General features: G+C 44.6%; 1 protein-coding gene across 1 annotated transcript in view; it reads left to right on the forward strand.

Annotated features, from left to right (window-relative positions):
• The window catches only part of ADCY10 (adenylate cyclase 10), a 165,609-nt gene that overhangs the window by 97,806 nt on the left and 40,894 nt on the right, over positions 1-26,909 (forward strand). Inside the window, exons 23-24 of the mRNA XM_063133185.1 lie at positions 4,244-4,286; positions 22,847-23,078. Coding sequence (XP_062989255.1) covers positions 4,244-4,286; positions 22,847-23,078 — 275 coding nt within the window. The remainder of the gene's footprint in view (positions 1-4,243; positions 4,287-22,846; positions 23,079-26,909) is intronic.

The raw sequence follows: 26,909 nt of genomic DNA on the forward strand, positions 1-26,909 counted from the left end.
CTGTCCCTGATCTCCTTGCCCTGGCCCCGTTCTTCTTCCCCCCTGTCCCTGATCTCCTTGCCCTGGCCCCTTTCTTCTTCCCCTCCATCCCCGATCTCCTTGCCCTGGCCCCATTCTTCTTTCCCCCCCGTCCCCGATCTCCTTGCCCTGACCCCGTTCTTCTCCCCCCCTGTCCCTGATCTCCTTGCCCTGGCCCCGTTCTTCTCCCCCCCATCCCTGATCTCCTTGCCCTGGCCCCGTTCTTCTTCCCCCCCGTCCCTGATCTCCTGGCCCTGGCCCCTTTCTTCTTCCCCCCCATCCCCGATCTCCTTGCCCTAGCCCCGTTCTTCTTTCCCCCTGTCCCTGATCTCCTTGCCCTGGCCCCGTTCTTCTCCCCCCCTGTCCCTGATCTCCTTGCCCTGGCCCCGTTCTTCTCCCCCCCGTCCCTGATCTCCTGGCCCTGGCCCCTTTCTTCTTCCCCCCCATCCCCGATCTCCTTGCCCTAGCCCCGTTCTCCTTTCCCCCCCATCCCTGATCTCCTTGCCCTGGCCCCGTTCTTCTCCCCCCCTGTCCCTGATCTCCTTTCCCTGGCCCCGTTCTTCTTCCCCCCTGTCCCTGATCTCCTTGCCCTGGCCCCTTTCTTCTTCCCCTCCATCCCCGATCTCCTTGCCCTGGCCCCATTCTTCTTTCCCCCCCGTCCCCGATCTCCTTGCCCTGACCCCGTTCTTCTCCCCCCCTGTCCCTGATCTCCTTGCCCTGGCCCCGTTCTTCTCCCCCCCTGTCCCTGATCTCCTTGCTCTGGCCCCGTTCTTCTCCCCCCCCATCCCTGATCTCCTTGCCCTGGCCCCGTTCTTCTTCCCCCCCGTCCCTGATCTCCTGGCCCTGGCCCCTTTCTTCTTCCCCCCCATCCCCGATCTCCTTGCCCTAGCCCCGTTCTTCTTTCCCCCTGTCCCTGATCTCCTTGCCCTGGCCCCGTTCTTCTCCCCCCCTGTCCCTGATCTCCTTGCCCTGGCCCCGTTCTTCTTCCCCCCTGTCCCTGATCTCCTTGCCCTGGCCCCTTTCTTCTTCCCCCCCATCCCCGATCTCCTTGCCCTGGCCCCATTCTTCTTTCCCCCCCGTCCCCGATCTCCTTGCCCTGACCCCGTTCTTCTCCCCCCCTGTCCCTGATCTCCTTGCCCTGGCCCCGTTCTTCTCCCCCCCGTCCCTGATCTCCTTGCTCTGGCCCCGTTCTTCTCCCCCCCATTCCTGATCTCCTTGCCCTGGCCCCGTTATTCTCCCCCCCTGTCCCTGATCTCCTTGCCCTGGCCCCATTCTTCTTTCCCCCGGCCCCGATCTCCTTGCCCTGGCCCCATTCTTCTCCCCCCCTGTCCTTTATCTCCTTGCCCTGGCCCTGTTGTTCTTCCCCCCATCCCCGATCTCCTTGCCCTTGCCCCGTTCTTCTTCCCCCCCATCCCCGATCTCCTTGCCCTGGCCCCATTCTTCTTTCCCCCCCGTCCCCGATCTCCTTGCCCTGGCCCCGTTCTTCTCCCCCCCTGTCCCTGATCTCCTTGCCCTGGCCCCGTTCTTCTCCCCCCCTGTCCCTGATCTCCTTGCTCTGGCCCCGTTCTTCTCCCCCCCATTCCTGATCTCCTTGCCCTGGCCCCGTTCTTCTCCCCCCCTGTCCCTGATCTCCTTGCCCTGGCCCCATTCTTCTTTCCCCCGGCCCCGATCTCCTTGCCCTGGCCCCATTCTTCTCCCCCCCTGTCCTTTATCTCCTTGCCCTGGCCCTGTTCTTCTTCCCCCCATCCCCGATCTCCTTGCCCTTGCCCCGTTCTTCTTCCCCCCCATCCCCGATCTCCTTGCCCTGGCCCCATTCTTCTTTCCCCCCCGTCCCCGATCTCCTTGCCCTGGCCCCGTTCTTCTCCCCCCCTGTCCCTGATCTCCTTGCCCTGGCCCCGTTCTTCTCCCCCCCTGTCCCTGATCTCCTTGCTCTGGCCCTGTTCTTCTCCCCCCGTCCCTGATCTCCTTGCCCTGGCCCCGTTCTTCTCCCCCCCTGTCCCTGATCTCCTTGCCCTGGCCCCGTTCTTCTCCCCCCCTGTCCCTGATCTCCTTGCTCTGGCCCTGTTCTTCTCCCCCCGTCCCTGATCTCCTTGCCCTGGCCCCGTTCTTCTCCCCCCCTGTCCCTGATCTCCTTGCCCTGGCCCCGTTCTTCTCCCCCCCTGTCCCTGATTTCCTTGCTCTGGCCCCGTTCTTCTCCCCCCCATTCCTGATCTCCTTGCCCTGGCCCCGTTCTTCTCCCCCCCTGTCCCTGATCTCCTTGCCCTGGCCCCATTCTTCTTTCCCCCGGCCCCGATCTCCTTGCCCTGGCCCCATTCTTCTCCCCCCCTGTCCTTTATCTCCTTGCCCTGGCCCTGTTCTTCTTCCCCCCATCCCCGATCTCCTTGCCCTTGCCCCGTTCTTCTTCCCCCCCATCCCCGATCTCCTTGCCCTGGCCCCATTCTTCTTTCCCCCCCCGTCCCCGATCTCCTTGCCCTGGCCCCGTTCTTCTCCCCCCCTGTCCCTGATCTCCTTGCCCTGGCCCCGTTCTTCTCCCCCCCTGTCCCTGATCTCCTTGCTCTGGCCCTGTTCTTCTCCCCCCGTCCCTGATCTCCTTGCCCTGGCCCCGTTCTTCTCCCCCCCTGTCCCTGATCTCCTTGCCCTGGCCCCGTTCTTCTCCCCCCCTGTCCCTGATTTCCTTGCCCTGGCCCCGTTCTTCTCCCCCCCTGTCCCTGATCTCCTTGCCCTGGCCCCTTTCTTCTTCCCCCCTGTCCCCGATCTCCTTGCCCTGGCCCCATTCTTCTTTCCCCCGGCCCCGATCTCCTTGCCCTGGCCCCATTCTTCTCCCCCCCTGTCCTTTATCTCCTTGCCCTGGCCCCGTTCTTCTTCCCCCCATCCCCGATCTCTTTGCCCTTGCCCCGTTCTTCTTCCCCCCCCATCCCCGATCTCCTTGCCCTGGCCCCGTTCTTCTTCCCCCCGTACCTGATCTCCTTGCCCTGGCCCCAGTCTTCTTTTTCCCCCATCCCCGATCTCCTTGCCCTGGCCCTGGCCCCATTCTTCTCCCCCCCTGTCCTTTATCTCCTTGCCCTGGCCCCGTTCTTCTTCCCCCCCATCCACCATGTCTGATGCCCCCTGCCCACTTGCCCACCCACTCACCATGTCCACCTGATCTCCCGCCCGCCATGTCCGATGCCCCCTCTGCCTTCCCGTCTGTGATCTCCCCACCCTGGCTCCGCTCCCCCATCTCTCCCACCAGGTCCGCTCTTTCCCCCCAGCCCCCATCTCCTCCCTGTGATTTTACCACCACCACCCCCAGCATAGCGCTCCCAGTGCGTGGCTTCTCCCGACTACTCATGAGTAAGCAAAAAGCCATGGAACCAGCTAGACCTTCCGCAGCCCCGGGCTCAGGGATCCAGTTATCCCAGGTCAAGGGAGGGTTTAGCCCGGCCTGACCCCGGGATCCCCTGTGCATCATCTGCACGCACAGCAGGGAGCCCGGGCCTCACACCGGGCTAAACCCTTGTCTAGCAACAGCCCTTATCTAGAGTATTGTGTCCAGTTCTGGGCACCACACTTCAAGAAGGATGCAGGCAAGCTGGAGCGTGTTCAGAGGAGGGCAACGATGATGATCAGGGGTCTGGAAACATGAGGAGAGACTGAAAGAACTGGGCATGAGGGGAGACATGATAGCACTCTTCAAATACTTGAAAGGTTGTCACACAGAGGAGGGCCAGGATTTTTTCTCGATCCTCCCAGAGTGCAGGACACAGAATAATGGGCTCAAGTTAGGGGAAGCCAGATTAAGGCTGCACATCAGGAAAAACTTCCTGACTGTTAGAGAAGTACAACAATGGAACCAGTGAACTAGGGTGGCCATGGCCTCTCCCACACTAGAGGCATTGAAGAGGCAGCTGGACAGCCATCTGTCAGGTATGCTTTAAGGTAGATTCCTGCAATGAGTAGGGGGTTGGACTTGATGGCCTTATAGGCCCCTTCCAACTCTACTATTCTGTGATTCTATGATTCATATCAGTCTCCCTCAGGTTCAGTCCAATAAGCCTTAATACAATGTAACCTCTATTCAATGCTTCAGCATGTCCAGTCCAAATGAATGCTTAGTGGGTTACGAGCAAGTGCCCCCATTTGTGTCTATTAAATTGTATTACCTTTCTTACTTAACTAGAAACAACAGCATGTGATATAATGTTCTAGGACAATACATTTATCTTTTGTTACTTTCTTTTCTTAGAAGATAGCATACGGAGACACTTCACCGTGCAAGACTCTTTCAGGTTTGATGGGAATAATGTTTATATCATGGGCATGACTGGGTAGTCAGGCGGTTCACAGTGTGGCACTTCCTTAAGGACCTAAGGAGCTGCTTTACATGGAATCAGATTAATGGCTCACCTTGACCAGTACTAAAAAAAACCCTTCCTGGATTTAATCTCACGTGCAGTTGTTCAGCCAAGGGTATTCCCCGTGCTGTTACTTGAGATCCCTTAACTTAGAGATACAGTGAATTAAATAAGTTGCTTTATATAAGCAAATCAAACATGCTACCTTCAGTCTGTGAAATTTGCAGCCTTCAGCATAACTCTGGCAAGTATTGCGGGTTGCCTTTTATTGCCCAATGTCTGTGCCAAAAGGCTACCAGAGTTTGTGTATTAAGAGCAGAGCCAATAAAGAGAAAGGTTAGAGGCAGAGCTTTTTGTCTTCTATGAATCCATTTCTGAAGAGATTTGGCTAATTTTGTATTCACTGAAGTCAACCAACTAATTCAGATTTCATCCCCTCCCCCCGAATATATTCCACCATTCTTCTTTCAAAAAGCTCATAAAAAGGAAGCAATACACATCTGGAAGACACAGGGCTGCTGCCCAAAATGACACGTCCATTTCTCTTCCCCATGTGATCTAGTATTGTGCACTGTGGGTTCCCACCCACAATTACGAAGAGCCAAGGGATGTGCGTGTCTCTGTGTGTGTGTGTGTGTGTGAGAGAGAGAGAGAGAGAGAGAGAGAGTTGAGTGAGTTGAGTTTCAGCAGGCATTAGAGCAGAGGTGCACAACTCAAGTTACACTCAGAGCCACTTTGATATTTTTTACTAACTATAGATGGTCACATTACTACATTAAACATGGCAAAGCATTTTTGTTTCAATTTTAACCCATCCTTTGATAAAACTTTTCTCTTCATGCCCCAAAGTATGCACTTTCTTCTCACCATAGGTCTATCTGAACTCCTCTCTTTTTCTTTTTCCGCCTCTCAGTTCTGACCATCTCTCAGAGGTTCATCCCACATACACTTTCGTTCTGGTTTACCCTCGAATTATCCCATTTTGGTTTTATAGTGCTTATATAGCATCTGAAAACTTGTAAACTTACACTTCTGCTGTGGCACGTTGCTGAAATCTGTTCAGGTTCACCCCACCCCCCAGATCTTCTTTGCACCTCCTCCTACCGTTTATTGGTTGTTTGAAGTGGGGACAACACCCCCTCTGACAACAAGGATTGGGATTTGCTTCTCTTGTTACTGAACACCAAAGTAGAATGTTAGGTAAGACAGCGGTCAACTCTTCTGCATGCTTGCTCAGTAAATAAATCCCATTGAGTTCAATGGAATGCATTTCCAAATTAAAGCCCCTTGGATTGTGGTCTTAATTTTTGCAACTTTAAAAAGTGGGGGAAATGGGTTAGGGTGGTGAAGCAAAGCAAGGTAGGAAGTGGCCATCTCAACTCCCAGTGTACGGAGGAGGAGACTTCAAACACAGCGCCAGGACCTCCAATGACGGAGAAATTGTTGGGTCTATGATAAAATTCCTCTCCAAGCAAAGAGAGATTAGCAGAGCATACAGCGGTTTCTGATAGATTTCAGAGAAAGGGAATACAGCCAGGAACATAAACGACAGCAACAGGTATTTCTTCAGCAACACTTTTACTGAGGCATAGACTTAGAGATCTTATTTACAATATCATACAGATATACTCACAGAACATCACTTGTCACACAGGAGAGTACAGATATGCTTCTACACAAGACTTATATACACAGCACTATCTGTCTCTAACAATTTACAACATGATTGACAATCAATCACTCCTGTCAGGTCGTTAACCAATTAAACAATTATCACTTTGACCTTTAGAATGACTGATGCAACACCAGGCAATTCTTGCCTCTAGCTGGGCTGAACAGAAAATACAGATATTTAAAAATAAAAACCCGGACAGAAATTGAGAGGTAAATCACAGTCAGTGAGAGGATTAAGCCATCCTTTCCATGTGGGGGCTCCCAATAAAAACTGGACCCCCATTGTTAAAAAAAAAAGGTGAGGAGATGCTTCCCCCTATTTGTGTCTCCTGCCATCCCCCACTCAGCTTCACATGCTCAAAGGAATGGAAGTACAATCTGTGTCCTTCTTCCCCCACCAACTACCGTTCAAATAAGAACAAGAGCAACACATGTCTTTAGGGAGATGAATCAATAAGGGAAGAGACACACAGCCTGTGTCTGTGATGTTGGGAGGAGCCCCACCCCCATGGAGAACAAGGAGGGGTAGGGGAACGGGGCAGAGGAGGATGGAAAAGGACACGGACGGACACACACATGGATTCAGAAGCAGCCAAAGGATTTCGCTTGAAACAATCAGTTTCACCCAAGACATTTGGGTGAAACTGACCAGCCTTGCATTGCTTTGAATAGCACTCTTGCGGACCTACAGACCAGTGGAAAACTAAACTGTAAGGGTTTAAGGGAGGAAATTTTTAAAAAATCATATATAATCAACGGATGAAACAATCTGATTAAAATTTGGTATACTGAAAGCACTCCTTAAGACCTTCCACTGTGCCAATTTGAATCTCTTTATTTTTAATAATGAGGGTGCTGCTGGCTGCTGGCAAGGAGGGTGTATTTTCCACATGCTTTGAAGCAAAGGCTCCATTAAAAACACACACAGATCTAAAGAGTCTCTCTGTCCCCCCCACCTTCCTTTCCTCCCTCGGAGGCCTGTATATATGATTATATGGTTGTTGCTGCTGCTTTATGCTTGTTAGTTGGGGGATTAGCCAGTCCTGTTTCCCCCACAAGGAGAGAATGGGGGATTTCAGAAGCAGGAGAAGGAAAGGTTTTCAATTGGAACACCCTTCTCTTTTGTCAGCAATAACCCCCCCTTTGAAAACATGCCCACACAACAGCGCAGTGAAACGATGTTTGAAAATACATGTTAAAGTTTGAGAGATGTGCTTTTGCATGACCAGAAGAACCAGACTTTCCGCGCACCAAAATATTTCGCTATGAGGGGCATAAGGGGCAGAAGAACCGCAATCACTGCAGAACATAGTTTACGTCATCAGAATCCTTCGTAGGGAAAGCAGATTATAACGTGTGCGTCATTTGAGTCCATTGCATAGAATTCACTGCAGCTGGTGGGATGAAGCTCAGTCTCCCCATCTTTTTCTTTTTCATTACTCATAAATTTTTCTGTAGCCCTATTCTTTTTATGTTAGGAAAGAAAAAGGTAAGTTAGGGGAGACATGGCAGAAATCTACACAACAGAAATTTAAATTCTCTCTCTCTCTCTCTCTCTCTCTCTTTCTCTCTCTCTCATAATACTAGAACCCAAGGTCACCCCATCAAGCTGATTGGTGGGAGATTCAGGACAGATAAAGAAAGTACTTCTTCACACAGCACATAGTTAAGCTTTGTAATACACTACCTAAGATGTAGTGATGGCCACCAATTTGGATGGCTTTAAAGGGGAATAGACAAATTTATGGAGGATAAGAATATTGAGGGCTACTAGTCCTGATGGTTATATTCTACCTCCCGTATCAGATGCAGTATGCCTATATACAGTCATGTGAAAAAGAAAGTACACCCTCTTGGAATTGTATGTTTTTACATATCAGGACGTAATAACAATCATCTGTTCTTTAGCAGGTCTAAAAATTAGGGAAATACAACCTCAGATGAACAATAACACATGACATATTACACTGTGTCATGATTTATTTAACAGAAATAAAGCCAAAATGGAGAAGCCATGTGTGAAAAAGTAAGTACACCCTTACTGCTTCCATAGGAATTAAGATGCTAAGTAGCAGACAGGTGCTGCTAACCAAATGCCTGTGATTAATTGATAATCAGCAAGTATGACCACCTCTATAAAAGCCGAAGTTTTTTTCAGTTTGCTGGTCTGGAGCATCCAGGTGTGTGTTAACACAATGCCAAGGAGGAAAGACATCAGCAATCATCTTAGAGAAGCAATTGCTGCTACCCATCAATCTGGGAAGGGTTATAAGGCCATTTCCAAACAATTTAAAGTCCATCATTCTACAGTGAGAAAGATGATTCAAAAGTGGAAAACATTCAAGGCTGTTGCCAATCTTCCCAGGAGAGGACGTCCCAGCAAAATCACCCCAAGGTCAGACCGTGCAATGCTCAGAGAAATTGCAAAAAACCCAAGAGTTACATCTCAGACTCTATAGGCATCAGTGAGCATGTTCAATGTTAAAGTTCATGACAGTACAATTAGAAAAAGACTGAACAAGTATTGTTTATTTATTACATTTCTATACCGCCCAATAGCCGAAGCTCTCTGGGCAGTTCACAAAAATTAAAACCATAATAAAACAACCAACAAGTTAAAAGCACAATTACAAAATACAGTATAAAAAGCACAACCAGGATAAAACCACGCAACAAAATTGATAAAAGATTAAAATACAAAGTTAGAACAGTAAAATTTAAATTTAAGTTAAAATTAAGTGTTAAAATACTGAGAGAATAAAAAGGTCTTCAGCTGGCGACGAAAGCAGTACAATGTAGGCACTAGGCGGACCTCTCTGGGGAGCTCATTCCACAACCGGGGTGCCACAGCGGAGAAAGCCCTCCTTCTAGTAGCCACCTGCCTCACTTCCTTTGGCAGGGGCTCACGGAGAAGGGTTTAGTATAGTTTGTTGCCAGGAGAAAGCCTCTTCTCTCTAAAAAGAACGTGGCAGCACGGCTTAGGTTTGCAATGTTGCATCTGAACAAACCACAAGACTCCTGGGACAATGTCCTTTGGACAGATGAGACCAAAGTGGAGATGTTTGGCCATAATGCACAGCGCCACGTTTGGCGAAAACCAAGCACAGCGTATCAGCACAAACACCTCATACCAACTGTCAAGCACGGTGGTGGAGGGGTGATGATTTGGGCTTGTTTTGCAACCACAGGACCTGAGAACCTTGCAGTCATTGAGTCGACCATGAACTCCTCTGCATACCAAAGTATTCTAGAGTCAAATGTGAGGCCATCTGTCTGACAGCTAAAGCTTGGCCAAAATTGGATCATGCAACAGGACAATGATCCCAAGCACACCAGCAAATCTACAACAGAATGGCTGAAAAAGAAAAGAATCAAGGTGTTGCAATGGTCCAGTCAAAGTCCAGACCTCAACCGATTGAAATGCTTTGGCGGGACCGTAAGAGAGCTGTGCATAAACAAACGCCCTCAAACCTCAATGAACTGAAGCAACATTGTAAAGAAGAGTGGGCCAAAATTCCTCCACAACGATGTGAGAGACTGATAAAGCCATAAAGAAAACGATTACTTCAAGTTATTGCTGCTAAAGGTGGTTCTACAAGCTATTGAATCATAAGGTGTACTTACTTTTTCACACATGGCTTCTCCATTTTGGCTTTATTTGTGTTAAATAAATCATGACACGTAATATGTCATGTGTTGTTGTTCATCTGAGGTTGTATTTACCTAATTTTTAGACCTGCTAAGGAACAGATGATTGTTATTATGTCCTGATATGTAAAATCATACAATTCCAAGAGGGCGTACTTTCTTTTTCACACGACTGTATACCAGTTGCTGGGGAACATAACTGGGAGAGTGCTATTGCACTCATGTTCCTTTTATGGGTTTCCCACAGGCAGCGAGTTGGCCACTGTGTGAACAGAGTACTGGAATAGATAGACCCCTATTCTGATCCAGCATGGCTCTTCTTATGTTCTTATATGCAAATCAGCTGATTTGTTATCATATTTATATCCCACATTTTCCTCTTGCAAGGAATGCTCTGCATTTTATCCTCAAAACAGCCCTTTGAGGTAGGTTAGGCTGAGAGTCAGTGACTTGTCCAAAGTCACCCAGTAACCTTTATGGTTGAGTGGGGACTAGAAGCCTGAACATAGAGGACATTTGCAGAGGGCTTACATTTTACATCAACATAACGAAGCCTACACAGGTCCTTCTTGTTTCTTTCAAGAAATCAGTCCCGGGGAAAAGATACTCACTGCCTTCTCTGGCTAGGTGGGTTAGGGAATTTGTAGTCCTGGGCTATCCATCCTGTAATCCCCAACCCTCAAGAAGGTATCCTGGCCCAATCAATACAGAAAGAGGCTTCTGAAAAAGGGCTCTATTTGAAAAGATATGCTGGGTGGCCATGTGGTCATCTGTAACATTACTAAAACAATACATTTGCCTCATGTTAGTCAAGTTCTCTAAAGAGGCCGTCAGTACATAGGGGGCTGTTGGTACGTGGACATACTGCTGTTTAACATCTTGAAGCTATCTGTCCTCATCCTTATCAGGGATGAAATGGAAATTCTGGAGGAGAGAAAAAGAAATTTCTGTTCTTCTGAAAGGAAGTGGCCCCTCTTCCTTATGCTTGCTGTACTTAGCTCACTCTTTTCAGGTATCAAAGATGTTACCTAATACCTGTTGGGGACAAAGGAGTGTTTTCATTTCTGGAACTCTATATTCTCCCAGAACTCAACCTGCAGAGCTGACCATGCATTGCTACACAGGGCTTTTATTGTATGCTCATGATTGGTCACTTTCTGACCTTAAAAAGATCAGGGATTGTGTGGTAATAAATGACAATCTGCTTTAATGACTGTGTATAATTGCGCAGTTCCACTATAATACAGCACCATCTAGTGGCTGTATAATGAAGCATGTAGAACTTGCAGACAAAGGAAGTCTCCAGAAAAAAAGCCCATGTCAGCTCGTGTAAGGAGCTGATCTTAATCCCACAAAAAATCTGAAAGCCGAAGCTCCTGTAAATTGTGGGATAAAAAGTCTGGTGTGGAGAAGCCCTCCTCCTTTAATGAGACCTTGAAGAGAAAAGGATTCAGTTACTTTTTGTTACTCATCCTTGTATACTTATATATACATTTGTTTAATCGCTCCAAGGAATTGATTTCTTTCTATTCTGGTCTAATATTTAACATGCTTTCATCTTTGTTTGTTATAATACTTCTGAGATTTTTAGCATTTATGTCTGGGGAGTTGAGGGGGGAATTTTATCTCCTCTGGACATAAAGTTTAGTTTGTCTCCCAGTCCTGGAGGAGGAGGGGGCTTTCTCCAAAGCTCCCTAATCTCCTATCCCTTGAGAAGGACATAAATTTGTCAATAAATCCAGAAATTACATTTTCCATCACAGCATCATAGGGTGTCCAGATGTCCACTTTGATACTGGGCATACCAGTAGCTGCAGTGCTGCTGGGAATGGTACCCTCTTCCCTGTTCACCTCGTAAAATTCTGGGAAACTGAACTCTCCAGGAAAGGGGTTCCAAGGCGGTGATTGGTGGTCTTCCTTTTTTCTGTTTGGCAAAGCCAGTTCCAGTGGCTTCTTTCTTCTTTATAAGCAGCACTGCTGAATTCAGCTCCAACCTGCGTTTGTGTGTGGAAAGAGGCAAGGACATTTATTTAAGGACATGCTACTTGAGAAAACACACAGAAGGCTGTTGGCAGTCAATGCTGCATCCCACTATGCCACCTGAAGAGAAAACAGGGAACTGGACAAGCAGCAGTTTAGCCCCAGCAATTGCTGCTACTCCTGCCTTAGCCCCAGCAGCACAAACAAAGGCCTGAGGAGGAGGAGGAGGAGGAGGAGGAGGAGAGTACCAGCAGCTGCTGTGGGCAACACTGGGAGGGGAGAGGAGGGGGGTGGCCAGAGAGAAAAATGAGATTGCAGTGGGAGGGGAAAGGAGGAGGGTTCAAACAAAGGGTAAGTGGACACCCACTCACCCTAGGAGGACGGCAAATAGGGAGATGGTCACAATACACCTCCATGTTGTGCAGGCCTGAATTACCCAAAGATAGGGATGGCTGCTGGCATTTTTGGTAGGCATCATAACTTTAAACCATCCTCTCTAGGTCTCATCCCTATTGCTTGGCCTCCACATCCATATCTTGCCTTCTCCCTCAGAGCTGTGCATTGCTAAAAATAATGTTAAAATCTTATTCAGATTAAAATTTACAAAAACCTGTGCAAAATCTGGCCAAATGTATAGAACATCTAGTAATCTGAACAATTTATTTTGAGATCCAAATGTAGGGTTGGCATGGGGCAAAGAGAGCTATGCTTGCAGGCTTAAAGACTCCCTCACCATCAGAAAAAAAATGTTATTACAACCTTGTTGTCCCACCCTCAGGGTGACCAAATGTCCGGATTGGCCTGGACACACCAGGAAAATGGGGGGGGGATCTGCGTCCGGCCGGAAATACCTCCCCCTCCCTTTTGTCCGGCCCCAATGGAAGCCGGGAGAGCCTTAATAAACCCCAACTTACCAGGCCTAAATTTCCCTAGTGAGTGGTGGTGGCCATCTTGAATCTCGCCCGAAATCACGCGAGATCTCGGCAGCTGGCTGGGAACTCTGTGAGACCGAGCCAACAGCCGAGATCTCGCGTGAGTTTGGGCGAGATTCAAGATGGACACTGCAAGGGGTGGGTAGTGAGAGTGGGGTGAGTGGTTGGGGGCTGCATGCAGGAACTTCCAGCAATGCAGCCTCCAGCCCCCCCCCCAGTGCAGAAGCAGCAGCAGCAGGAGCAGCAAGAACAGGAGGAGGTAAGACTGAAGTTTGTGTGTGAGAATGTGTGGGTGCATGGGGTCTTTGAGTGAATACATGTGTGCATGCATGTTTTTTGAGTGAGTGATGCTGAGTGTGTATGTGCATGCACATGTGTGCTGGCAGTGTGAGTGTATTGATGTCTGAATGGGATGCCTAGTTGTTTGACTGAATGAATGCATGTGCATGTTTGCAGTGGGGGTGGCTGTAGTTTTCTGTGAGTTGGGGCCATGATTTGGAGGTGAAGTTCCTATTAAATAATGCATTTTAGACCCATAGACCTTCCTTTCCAATTTGTTTACTATAATTGGCATGACGTATGTTTTGTAACAGTGGCTGACAATTGTTCATCCTTCTTAAAGAAACTTTTTAAAAAATTAACAGGGTTGCTATTATCATCATCATCATCATCATCTCTCTCTTTTCTTGCTTGTAGTTTTTCTAGATGAACATGATGGGCTTTGCCAAGTCATGTTGTCTTTTACTGATTCAGAAATGTCCTGACTATTGAACATATTTTAAGTATAACTACTTTCTGGATGTTGGCATGCATGTATTTCGGTAGACCTAATTTCTGAAGGTTTTCTGTAAAAACAACCACAATGTCATGCTGGTGACTGATGTGACTAACAAATAATTGTAAGTTTTTCCTGGTGCCATAATTCTTTAACTTCCATATCCAGTGATGTATATTTTTCTTTTCTGCAACATTTTTGTCATTAGGTATTGCAGTTTCAATGTAGGCGTGTTTTTCTTGGTTGTTTTTGACTGTTATGTCTGGTTGAAGTTGAAACAAGCTAAGACAAGCTTTAATCCATTTTGTTCCATGGCTAACATTTGCAGGCTGTTACGTGATGCGTTCTCATTAGACCCGTGTACAAAAAAGTCAGTACTGCTCACAGAAGCTATCTTGTAACAACTCCCCCCATTGATGACAAACCAATCTTATTGGTGGTGTCATCACAACAATTATACAGGTTGGAACTGGAGACTTATTTCAGTGGTCTAGAATCATAGTAACTACTCTTTATAATTAGACTTTATAGCCAATTAGAATTTATCCTTAAAACAGGATACAGTATTGCAAAAACATGTTCATGCTGAAAACACAAAAGTGATAATCTGGCAATACACAATACTACTGACAGTATAAAAACTGTGGCACTTAAACATATTCTTTCTGAGGTGGGGGAACACATTTTATATGATTCTTTCATTCTTGCTTATTGCTTATGTGTGACTGCCTATGTATGGTGATTAGCTGGTGGAGGGAAGAAGAGTTGAATGTACTAGGATAGACAAAGAAACTTGCTATTAAGGAGGGAAGCATGGGGTAAACTTCACAATATTAACACTATAAATGTTTTGGGAAAACAACAATTGGAAGAGAGCACATCTTTCTTTATACAGGAGTAAAACAATTTCACTCAAAGTTCTATTTTTATTCAGCTGAGATATCAGTTCTTGATGGGACTGAAATTTCTAGAGCTTCTTCAAAAGCAAGTTTTCTTGCAACGTGCGTCGCCCCAGCTCCAGATGCGGAAGCCGCAGGGAAGCCGCTATCCCTACAGCGTCTGCCATTTTTTGTTTTGTTTTAAAGGGGCCACGTGCGCCCCGAAGACTCCGCAGCAGGTAAGGGTTTTTTTAAAAATTAAACCCCCGTCCCGCTCCTGATTCCCCCCCAGACCCCCTGCCCACTCTTTCACCACCCTCCCTCCCCAGTCCCGATGTCCGTGCCGCCCTCCCAGTCATCCTCCCGTGTGTGTGTTTGTGCCGCCTGTCCGTCTCTGCCGCCCTCCCTGTCCCCCTCTCCTGCCGGTCTGGCCTCCCCCCCGATCCCCTCCTGGTGCGCTGTTCCCTCCGCAGCTTTTCCCGGCTACTCGCGAGCAAGCGAGTAGCCGCAAAAAGCCGTGGATGCTGCTAGACCTTCCGCAGTCTCGGCCTCAGGCCGGGACTGCAGAAAGGGCGCGCCATAAGCGACTTTGCTTATGGCGCCTTTAACCAAGTCTCGGCGCGGCCTGGGCCCCGATTCCCCTGTGCGTCATCTGCACGCACAGCAGGGAAACCGGGCCTCGCAGAGCGCTAAGGCCTCGTCTAGCAACGGCCTAAGTTATCTGGAACGCTGCATACAGTCTATTGTGGGTCTTCTCACTGACGAGCAAATAGTCTATATGGAATTATTGAGTAGCTGCTTGTTTTTGGGCTCTTGTAGTCTTTGGATGCTGGAAGACTACTGCAACTGGTGTCATCTGGACTCTGGTCTTCTGTACTGCAGTTCATCTGGGTTCCATCTTTCATTATTACTTTTCTGAGAAGACTTCTTGCATCTCTTTAGGGTTATGATGGTGTTGGCAAAAACCTGCATAGGAAATTAACTACAAAGAGGTGTGGACTTTCTTCATCGCTGGATGAAGAGCAATAACAAATTATTATTATTATTATTATTATTATTATTATTATTATTATTTATTTATTTATATAGCACCATCAATGTACATGGTGCTGTACAGAGTAAAACAGTAAATAGCAAGACCCTGCCGCATAGGCTTATGTACATGAATCTGTACATCTTTTTTTCTCCTTAAGATTTAGAGGCTAAGTTTTTACTCTGCACATGCTCTTGGCTAGGCTGCCAAGGGCTAGTTAAAGCTGAGTGAAAATTTCAATCAGGGGGCTTTGGGGGTTGCAGCATTTCTTGTTATTATTATTATTATTTATTTATTTATTTATTTATATAGCACCATCAATGTACATGGTGCTGTACAGAGTAAAACAATAAATAGCAAGACCCTGCTATTTATTGATGCTATTTATTGATAGCATTTATTGATCTGCTGCTAAGATGATCTTTGCGGCAGAGTGGTGAACAGAAACCAACGGACTGATGTGAGAAGAAGGAAGGCCAGTGAGAAGAAGGTTGCAGTAGTCCAACCGAGAAATAACCAATGCATGAACAAGAGTCTTGGCAGAAGAGACAGTCAAAAATGATCAAATCCTGGCAATATTATACAGGAAAAAATGACAGGATTTAGCTACTGCCTCAATATGAGGAATAAAGGAGAGCGAGGAATCAAATATAAAGCCAAGACAACGAGGTTCCTTGACTGGAGTAAGCGTAACATCATTGACAGTAAGAGAGAATGAGAGATGAGGAGAAGGTTTAGGAGGAAAAACAAGCAATTCAGTCTTTGCCATATTAAGTTTCAAACGACGATGAAGCAACCAAGCTGAGATGTCTGAAAGACATGCCGAAACATTGGCAATAGAGCGTCTGTGGCGAAGTAAGGCGATTCTAACTCAAGAAACTTACAGCACTGAAGGGGATAACGCCACAATGGCACATTTATTGAGGTTGAAACAAATACAAAGGCACAAGCTAGTTTTGGGGAAATTAGCTGAGCAAGAAAAGGCTTAGAAGCAGTTTCAAGATTGAAAAATAGACCTTTTGAGACTTAAGAGCATACACACAGAGACAGCAGGGGAAAGAGTAGAGGGAATCTTTAAAGGCAATATACCTCTCCTTGGGCTGCAGCCCTTTCTTGTAGAGCAGAACTGTGGAGCATTGCAACTCTTGGTCTTAGGTGACGAGAAAAGGAAAGCAGTGAGGCAAAGCATGGCAGCTTGCTTTCACAAACTGGAATCTGTAGTAAGCTCAAAAAGAAGAAGCTAGCCTCTCTTTCCCCTCCCCCTTTAGGGGGTCTTGGTATGATCTTGTTTAAAGGTCTACTTGCAATGGGAACAAAAGAGGGTGATTTGGGGATGATGGCTGTACTTGATGCAGCTTGGAGTTCAGCAACAGGGCTACATTAGCATGTGTATGACCAGGTAAAACTCTTGCCATCCAGCATTCATATTCTGCTTAGTTTTACCCCCACCTTTGTCTCTGGGGAAGGCATTTGAAGATGTCTATCAGGAAATGGTTACTCGACCTAGGCCTTCTGTGAATGCTCGCAGTCTATAGGTGGGGTTTTGGGTCACTTCAAAGTGGAGTCAGTACTGCTCACAGAAGCTACCTTGTAACAAGGCTAATAGTAGTTTATGCTCTTTCTGAATGTTTGGTTGTTGTATACTTGTCAACTGCTTCATTTGTTCAGTGGTAGCAGTATGCAGTAAGGTGATGGGGAAACAGTGTTAAATGTTAGGAAAGGTTAGACTATGGTCATCCAGTGAAGGATTTGCAGTCAGAAAAGATATTTGAGGGAAGGGAAGACTGTATCACACACAGGGCTCATCTACACCAAGCAGGATATTCCACTCTGAAAGCAGTATAGAAAATCCAGGTGCCACACTGCTTTATAGCAGTATTGAAGTGTACTGACAACTGTTGGGGCCCATGACACATACCATATACCACTTTCATAACACTTTCATAGTGTTATATCCTGCTTGGTGTAGATGTGTCATGGGCCCCAACAGTTGTCAGTGCTCTTCAGTACCACTATAAAGCAGTAGTGTAGCTCCTGCAGTGCAGTTGAATACCTCTATAAAGTAATAGTGTGGCTCCTGACTTTTATATACCGCTTTCATAGTGGAATATGCTTCTTGGTGTAGCTGAGCACACAGTATAGCAAAAGCTTCAATGTACAGCAAAAGCTACAGAAGTAGGAATGAGTGAACTTAATTTAAGATACATTGAATGTCTCACTTATACTTTATTCCAGTGATTTATTCCAGGCACAGTTACAAAATGGGGGATACTTGGCTCAGCAATACTACAAACGAGAAGGATCTTGGAATTGTTGTAGATCGCAAGCTGAATATGAGCCAACAGTGCGATATGGCTGCAAGAAAGGCAAATACTATTTTGGGCTGCATTAATAGAAGTATAGCTTCCAAATCACGTGAGGTACTGGTTCCTCTCCATTCAGCCCTGGTTAGGCCTCATCTAGAGTATTGTGTCCAGTTCTGGGCTCCACAATTCAAGAAGGATGCAGACAAGCTGGAGCGTGTTCAGAGGAGGGCAACTAGGATGATCAGGGGTCTGGAAACAAAGCCCTATGAAGAGAGACTGAAAGACCTGGGCATGTTTAGCCTGGAGAAGAGAAGATTGAGGGGAGACATGATAGCACTCTTCAAATACTTAAAAGGTTATCACCCAGAGGAGGGCCAGGATCTCTTCTCGATCCTCCCAGAGTGCAGGACACAGAATAACGGGCTCAAGTTAAAGGAAGCTAGATTCCATCTGGACATCAGGAAAAACTTCCTGACTGTTAGAGCAGTACGACAATGGAATCAGTTGCCTGGTGAGGTTGTGGGCTCTCTCACACTAGAGGCCTTCAAGAGGCAGCTGGACAACCATCTGTCAGGGATGCTTTAGGGTGGATTCCTGCACTGAGCAGGGGGTTGGATTCGATGGCCTTGTAGGCCCCTTCCAACTCTGCTATTCTATGATTCTATGATTTTAACATTAAGATGTAATGTAGAACAGGTCTGTCTTAATTGTGTGCTGTGAAATCAGACCTGTGACCAAGGCCATGTTTGGGTGGGCACGCCCCTTTGGGGGCTGGACATGCTGGTGAGCACACCCCCTTGGGGGCTGGACATGTTGCTGGGCATGCCCCCTTGGGGGCTGGACATGTTGGTAGGCACACCCCCATGGGGCGGCCATGTTGTCCTCCTTTTTGATTTCCAAAATATGGTCACCCTACCCACCCTTCTTCCAAGGAGTTCAGTTATTTTATCCTCACAGTGTCCCAAAAAGGTTAGTTAGGCCAAAGAGTAATTTTTAATCCAGTTCCCTCTTCCTCTAAGGAGTTTGGGTTGCATACGAAGCTGTTCTCTCTATTCATCCTTACAGCAATTCTGATAGCAGGCTGAGTGTTGACAACAAGCCCAAGACAAACCACACAGTCAGTTTCATTTTTTTCATTTTTCATTTTATTTAAAGTGATACAAAAAAGGAATGAATACAAACAATCCCCTTACAATTAATATCAAACCAACAGTTATATGTATAATGTACAAGGGAAAAAAATAAAGTTAATTGATACAACTTCTAGGGGAAAGAGGCTTAATGAAAGTAGAAAAAGAAAAGTTAAAAAGAAAAAAGGAAAGAAAAATAAAAAAACACCCTAAATCATAAATGTGCTGTATTCCTTCATTTGTTGTTACAATGTCCATATATTCAGAGCTGAAACAGGCATACATTGTTGTACATTCGGTTGTGATGCATATTGAATGAATCTCCCCCATATGGCTTCGAACGACATTGATTCTGATTTTCCTTGAATTTGAAGCAAGTCATAAGTTATTTTTTCTGATATTGCCACAGACCATATGTTTCGATACCATGCAGGTAAATTCAAATTGACCAATTTTTTCCACTGCATTTCAATTTAAGTTTATATATTGTCTATATATTAAGTCTATATATTTAAGTCTATATATTGATAATAAGAATAATTCTGGATCATATACAATTGTTTCTCTAGTAATAACCATTAATTCTCTATGTACTGATCTCCAGAATCCCTGTATATATAGACAAGACTACTATAAATGAAAATACGTGCCTTTTATCTTGCAGCCTCTCCAACAGAGAGGACTACTAGTTTTAGTGATGTGTGCTAATTGTACTGATGCTCCATACCATCTATGCAATATTTTTAAAGACGTTTCTTGAACAGAAGCTGGAATTGATCTAAATGGTCTGTTATTCCATAATTTGTTCCATCCAGTTTCCTCTAACTTTCCTTCAAAATCTCCTTCCCACACTTTCCTCAATCCCTCCATTGTGCCCTTCTGGGTATCTATTAATATAGCATACACTAAAGATACTATTCCCTTCCCTCCTCCCCCTACCAATAACAATACTCGTTCAAATGCTGTTAAAGTTCTGAGTATGTGCATCTTTGTGTTAGTGTCCATAAGGAAATGGGATAATTGAGCTTCTTGTAACCATCCCAGGCCTAATTCTCCTATATCAACTCTAAGTTGTTCTATTGTTTGGGGTTTATCCTGGGCATAGAAATCTTTCAGTCGAAAAGAAGGGATATTCTTTTCCCATTCAGAAACTTTAGTAATAACAGTTGCATTTAACTTACCCAGACATGATAATATTGGTGTAAGGGGAGACCACACTGGGGTCTCCCCTTACCACGCTTCATGATTGAGCAGACTTGAATCCATGTTTCACGAATCTAAATCCAAACATTCAGATTTATTTAGTCATTTAAATAAAAGCAGGAGCCATAGCTCAGTGGAGAGCTATGTGGTTCAGCCCCTGGCACCTCCAGGTAAGGGTTGGAAAGACTGTTGTCTGAAACCCTGAAAAGCCCATGGCTGCATGTATGGAGAATAATCCGCTAGATAAACCAATAGGCTTGGTTGGCATAAAGCAGCTTCCTGGGTGTCTTGCCATGTTTACAAATAAAACAGGGATAAGTGGGTGGGGTCTAATTTTTAAAATAAGAGGGACAGTTCCCCTTGCTCTGTTGCTACAGGTACATTCCCTCCAGCCTCCATACCTTTTCGTATTAGAGCTGAGCTGGGAGAAAAAATACCCAAGGAAACAATGTGGGGGCTGGGGAGTGAGGAAGGGGATGGGGCAGGGATCAGTTCCCCTCACATATCCATTTCTTTTCTTTTTTTGGTAAAAAGAGACCCCACATACCCACCCCATTTTATACATTAATGAGGCCAATGTGTAAATAGACCAACATGGCTTCCTACATCACATCTGGTTTGGCCCAAAAGATCTCAGATCAGCCATCAAGCTTCATAGTAGGGATTCCCTGGCTCTTGCTAGTCCAAGTCCAATATGCTATTTATTATAGCAGTCTGGCTTGTTGTTGTTTATTCGTTCAGTCGCTTCCGACTCTTCGTAACTTCATGGACCAGCCCACGCCAGAGCTTTCTGTTGGCTGTTGCCACCCCTAGCTCCCCTAAGGTCAAGTCTGTCACCTCCAGAATATCATCCATCCATCTTGCCCTTGGTCGGCCCCTCTTCCTTTTGCCTTCCACTTTCCCTAGCATCAGCCTCTTCTCCAGGGTATCCCGTCTTCTCATTATGTGGCCAAAGAACTTCAGTTTTGCCTTTAATACCATTCCCTCAAGTGAGCAGTCTGGCTTTATTTCCTGGAGTATGGACTGGTTTGATCTTCTTGCAGTCCAAGGCACTCTCAGAATTTTCCTCCAACACCACAGTTCAAAAGCATCTATCTTCCTTCACTCAGCTTTCCTTATGGTCCAGCTCTCGCAGCCATAGGTTACTACGGGGAATATCATTGCTTTAACTATGCAGACCTTTGTTGTCAGTGTGGTGTCTCTGCTCTTAACTATTTTATCGAGATTTGTCATTGCTCTCCTCCCAAGAAGTAAACGTCTTCTGATTTCCTGGCTGCAGTCAGCGTCTGCAGTAATCTTTGCGCCCAGAAATACAAAGTCTGTCACTGCCTCCACATTTTCTCCCTCTATTTGCCAGTTATCAATCAAGCTGGTTGCCATAATCTTGGTTTTTTTGAGGTTTAACTGCAACCCAGCTTTTGCACTTTCTTCTTTCACCTTTGTCATAAGGCTCCTCAGCTCCTCCTCGCTTTCAGCCATCAATGTGGTGTCATCTGCATATCTGAGATTGTTAATGTTTCTTCCTGCGATTTTAACTCCAGCCTTGGATTCGTCAAGCCCAGCACGTCACATGATGTGTTCTGCATACAAGTTGAATAGGTAAGGTGAGAGTATACAACCCTGCCGTACTCCTTTCCCAATCTTAAACCAGTCCATTGTTCCGTGGTCTGTTCTTACCGTTGCTACTTGTTCGTTATACAGATTCCTCAGGAGGCAGACAAGATGACTTGGTATCCCCATACCACCAAGAACTTGCCACAGTTTGTTATGATCCACACAGTCAAAGGCTTTCGAATAGTCAATAAAACAGAAATAGATGTTTTTCTGGAACTCCCTGGCTTTCTCCATTATCCAGTGGATATTGGCAATTTGGTCTCTAGTTCCTCTGCCTTTTCTAAACCCAGCTTGTACATCTGGCAATTCTCGCTCCATGAATTGCTGGAGTCTACCTTGCAGGATCTTGAGCATTACCTTGCTGGCATGTGAAATAAGTGCCACTGTCCGATCGTTTGAACATTCTTTAGTGTTTCCCTTTTTTGGTATGGGGGCTAACCTCTAGTAATTAATGCTTTAGAAACAACTCCAAGGTGTTAGCAGTAGTCATGAAATAAAACAGATTGAATGCAGAAAGTAAAGGACTTGGCAAACTTTATTGAGTCTTAAACAGATAATGCCCTGACTAAGCAGCTGGAAGTATAAAACAGCAGAGCAAATAAGGCTGGGTTTCTAACAGAATGAAACCACTATTACTACAGAACAGATTGAACTGACTAGTCTTTTTATACACACAAACACTCATCAGGCTAAAAAGGACACCTGGAGGGAATCTACATGTCGTACTGAAGGCGCCTGCGTGCACCTCCAGTGCGCCCTCAAAACGATGGTGTAGATGGAGAAAGAAGAGACGGGGGAAGAGGCGGAGGAGGAGGTGGCTGGGGAACTGGCTCTTACCCCGGCAGCAGGAGGCTGGTGGGGAAGCAGCGGCGGCGACGGCAAGGATGCGGCCGGTTCCCCAGCCGCTTCCTCCTCCGCCTCTTCCTCTGTCTCTTCTTTCTCCATCTACACCATCGTTTTGAGGGCGCACTGGAGGCGCACGCAGGCACCTTCAGTACGACGTGTAGATTCCCTCTTACTTGGCTCCACCTGGATGGCTTAGGAAATTTCTCCCTCCTTGTGACTCCTGTTTGTACGTAAGGTTCTCTGATGCATCCAGAGTTGTTAAGTAGCTCTGCACCCTGAGTAACTCTCGCTATTTCACCTAATAACTATTTCTAAAACTCCAACAAAAATGCACCTTAATTTGGTGTGATCCCCTGCCATTGCTATTCCGACACTAGGTTCAGGTATTTTCTAAGCTTTCCTGTTCATGTTGGAATGAGAAACCAAGCTTGCTTTAGAAGTCCCTAAGCATTCTTCCTTCTACTATTTTTGCCAGAGCTGAAAATACAGAAATGGAATTTCTAGAGAGGATGGATGAAATCATCATGTTTACTGAGATGGGAAAGAAAAAGGTCACAACTATGGGCTCTTGTGAGTGTGAAGAGATTGTGGAATCTGTCATTGTGCCCTTGTCTCAACACTGCTTAGTTATGGGGAATTACAGTCGGGCCTTTTATTACTTGTTGGAATGTGCATCTGGTTATGTACAGTTCTCCAATAACTACATGGTGAGTGAGATATACCCATTCTTTTTCCTGCTTCAACCCCACAGCTCCTCCACCCTTTCCCTTTCTCTACTGTCAGAGGCCATTCTAGATCCAAGTATCTTAAATACACATTTTTGCATGTGTGTATAAATTTGTGAAAGTCCAAGGCACTGGGCAGTAATTTAGTAGTACAAAAGCTCATATGCTTAATTCTAATGCGGGCCGATCTACACCAAGCAGGATATAACACTTTTAAAATGGTATGAAAACTCTAAATGTAATGTGTCCTGGGCCTGAACAGTTGTCCTAATCATTATAAACCATTATAAGCACTAGTGTAGATCCTGCCCCTACGTGGGAAACATTTCAGTGGTATAAACAAACCACTACTGCCTGTGCTCGCTTTCTCTCTTCCCCCTCCCTCGCCTGTAATTTGAGTGGGTGCAGGTGTCAGGAACCACTCCCCTTCCTTGTCTGGGGTTGAAACCTGTGTATGGCTTGTCCTTTCCTTGTGTTCAGAACCGTGGAGATGGCAACAGGGAAACCACATTAATGGGGACCTCGTTACAGTAGTAGTGATTAGCTTTTAACTGTTCTGGAATTTCTTGGAGCCTATAGCTATATGGTATCAGGTATATGGATTTCTGAAGTGTGTAGCCATTAACCTTTTGCCATGGGATTTCCTGCAATAAAGAAGGCTCACTGATTTGGGTGTCCTGTGTCAGTTTGCTAAAACATGTGCTTGCCTGAGAGACTGGGAGACTTTACAGCAGGTTAGATTTACCAAGTAGCGCCCCCCAACCCTGAACCTGTCTTTTCTTGTCTTTTCTGCTTTCATGCCTGCCAGAAAAGCAAGGAACATAACTGATTTGTTAGGTCAACCAATTCCTTTTAGCTGTACTTCTATGGCGATGGGCATTGCTAAACTGAACCCACCTAAGTACCAGAATATTTGTTTCTGATGCTTGGAAAACCTGGGTGGGGTAATGATGGGTGAGAATTCCGTTTGGTATGTTTTTTTGACAAAACTTACCAAAATTCACAAATTTCTTCATAAATGCAAGGAAAGGAACTTGAGTGAAAAGAGAGTATTTTGAAAATAGTAACAAAAAACTCTAAGATGCTTGCCAGACTCACACAAAAAGAAAAAGCTAAGAATGGGATAGGGATAGTGAAAGATAAACAAGGGAACTATAGTCACACAATGAAGGGTAAAATAAAAAAAATTCAGGAATTTTATCAAGAATTATATAAGGAAAAGGACACTCAGAAGAAGAAGATGGAAGTTTATATGGAAAAATATATTAAAAAGGGATTGGAAATAGAACATAAAGAGCTAATGGAAAGGACTATATCTCAAAGAGAAATTGAAGAGGTTATAGAGAATTTGAAAGTGGGAAAATCACCTGGGGTAGACGGTTTAGGACCGGAATATTATAAAGTTTTTAAAATATTTTTAGTACCAAAATTATTGAAGTTATATAATGCCATATTGGAAGGAGAGAGGATCCCAGAATCATGGGAACATTCGTTAATAATTTTAATTCCAAAGCCAGATAAGGATTTGACTGTCCCTGATTCATATAGACCTATCTCATTAATAAATCAAGATGCCAAAAAATTTCAACTATTTTAGTAAAACGATTAAACAAATTTATAGCTAAATATATAGGGGAAGACCAATGTGGATTTGTAGCAGGCAGACAAATGCATAATTTAGTGGGAAGAGTTTGAAATGTAATACAGGTGGTAAAAAAATCAAAGACTAAAGCGGGAATCTTGGCGTTGGATAGTTTTAAGGCTTTTGATTGTGTGAGCTGGCAGGCATTAAAGATGGTTTTAAATAAAATGGGATTTGGAAACAAATTTAAAGCTATAATAGAACAATTATACTCTCAAAATACAGCTATAGTGGTAGTAAATGATGGAGTTACTGATAAGATACGACTAGCCAGAGGGACAAGACAAGGATGTCCACTCTTGCCTGTCCTGTTTGTAATGGTAATGGAATTATTGGCAAATGCAATAAGAGATGATGGGGAGATAGAAGGGATAGGTATTATTAAGAAAATAAAATTGAATATGTTTGTGGATGATACTTTGTTAACTATTAAAAACCCAGTAGGAAAGATGGAAAGAATTAAACAGCAGTTGAAAGAATTTGAAGAAATTACTGGATTAAGAATAAACTGGTCAAAATCAGAGTTGATGTTATTTAATTATACTAAAAAGGAAGAGAAGGATTGGGAAGGAAAAGAAATAGAAATGAAAGTTAAAGAGCAGATTAGATATTTGGGAATTAGAATTACAAAAAATTTGGAGAGTTTAGAGAAGGAAAATTTAAGTAGTTTTAAAAAAGAGATTTTAGTAAAATTGGAAAAATATAAAAGATTGAATCTATCATGGTTTGGAAGAATAGCATTAATTAAAATGAAGATTTTAGCAAAGATCAATTTTATTTTTAGGATGTTACCAATAAAAATTTCAGAATCAGAGTTAAAAAGTTGGCAGAACATTATAAATAATTATTGTAATGGGGATAAGAAAGCGAGGATAAATAAGAATAAATGGTATTTAAGCCAAAAAAAGGGAGGATTGGGTCTCCCAAATATTAATTTATATTATGTAGCTAATAGGTTAAGACTTATTGCAGAGGTAATTTTAGCTGTAGGAGATTTAGATTGGATGGAGGATAAAACGACAAGTAATATAGACTTAAATCTGGAAAATGTATTTTTTAGGGAAGGAGGTAAAAAATGGGCTGAAAGTATAGGTAATCCACTTTTAAAGTTCCACTGGGAAATCTGAAGTAAATATAAAGGGGAGTTGCTTTCGAGTAGCTCCCCTTTATCGTTGGTAATAATGTTAAAGAATTTCCCTGGGAATTTAAAGAGTAGGTTAAGCAAAGTTCTAATAGAGAAAAATAAAATGAAATTAAGGGAATGGTTAAGAGGAATGAACACAAGAGAGGAGTTGCAAGAAGTTTTAAAAGATAAAAAACTAACTTGGTTAAATTACTGGCAATTGGAACAATGGACTAAAAATTGGGTAAGAGAAAATGGAGATTGTAGAGAGTTGTCGAAGTTTGAGGAACTAATAGTTAAAAAAGAAATTGATAAGGGAGAATGTACTGTGACAAAAGGGTTAATGAGTGAAATATATAGAATATTGCTTGAGAAAGGGTTGATGGATAGTTCAGGAAAATTGGTTTGGGAGACAGATTTGAAGGTACAGATAGGACAGCAGAGTTGGGAAGGACTATGGAGACAAAGAGTGTTGAGAAATGTGTCAGTGAGAATAAAAGAGAATTATTATAAAATTATATGGAGGTGGTATCTAACCCTGGTTAGATTAAATAAGAAATAAGCAGCTTTCAGCAAATTGTTGGAGAGGTTGTGGGGAAAAGGGAACGTATTTACATATGTGGTGGGAATGTAAATATGTGCAAAAGTTGTGGAAGATGGTGTTTTCTGAGATTGAAGAAATTGTTGGAATGAAAATAGAAGAAACACCAAGAGTTGCATTACTCTCACTATATGAAGATTTAAAATTTAAAAAAGAAATTAAGGAATTGATAACAAATTTGCTGACTGCAGCAAGGTTAATTCTAGCCAGGAACTGGAAGATTCAAGGGGATTATTGTATTGAAGAATGGTATAAAGAAGTATGGGATATTGCTATTAATGATAAATTGACATGTAATATTAAAGTGAGAAGAGGTATAGCAAAAACGAACGATTTTGAGGGAATTTGGAAACAGTTCCTAATATTTGTGTTTTCTAAGGGAAGTGGGAAACCACCAGCAGAAGAAACTATGAGATTTTGGAAACAGGAATAAGATCCCGAGGTGGG

This window comes from Elgaria multicarinata, chromosome 1 (assembly GCF_023053635.1).
Source record: "Elgaria multicarinata webbii isolate HBS135686 ecotype San Diego chromosome 1, rElgMul1.1.pri, whole genome shotgun sequence".
Classification (NCBI taxonomy): domain Eukaryota; kingdom Metazoa; phylum Chordata; class Lepidosauria; order Squamata; family Anguidae; genus Elgaria; species Elgaria multicarinata.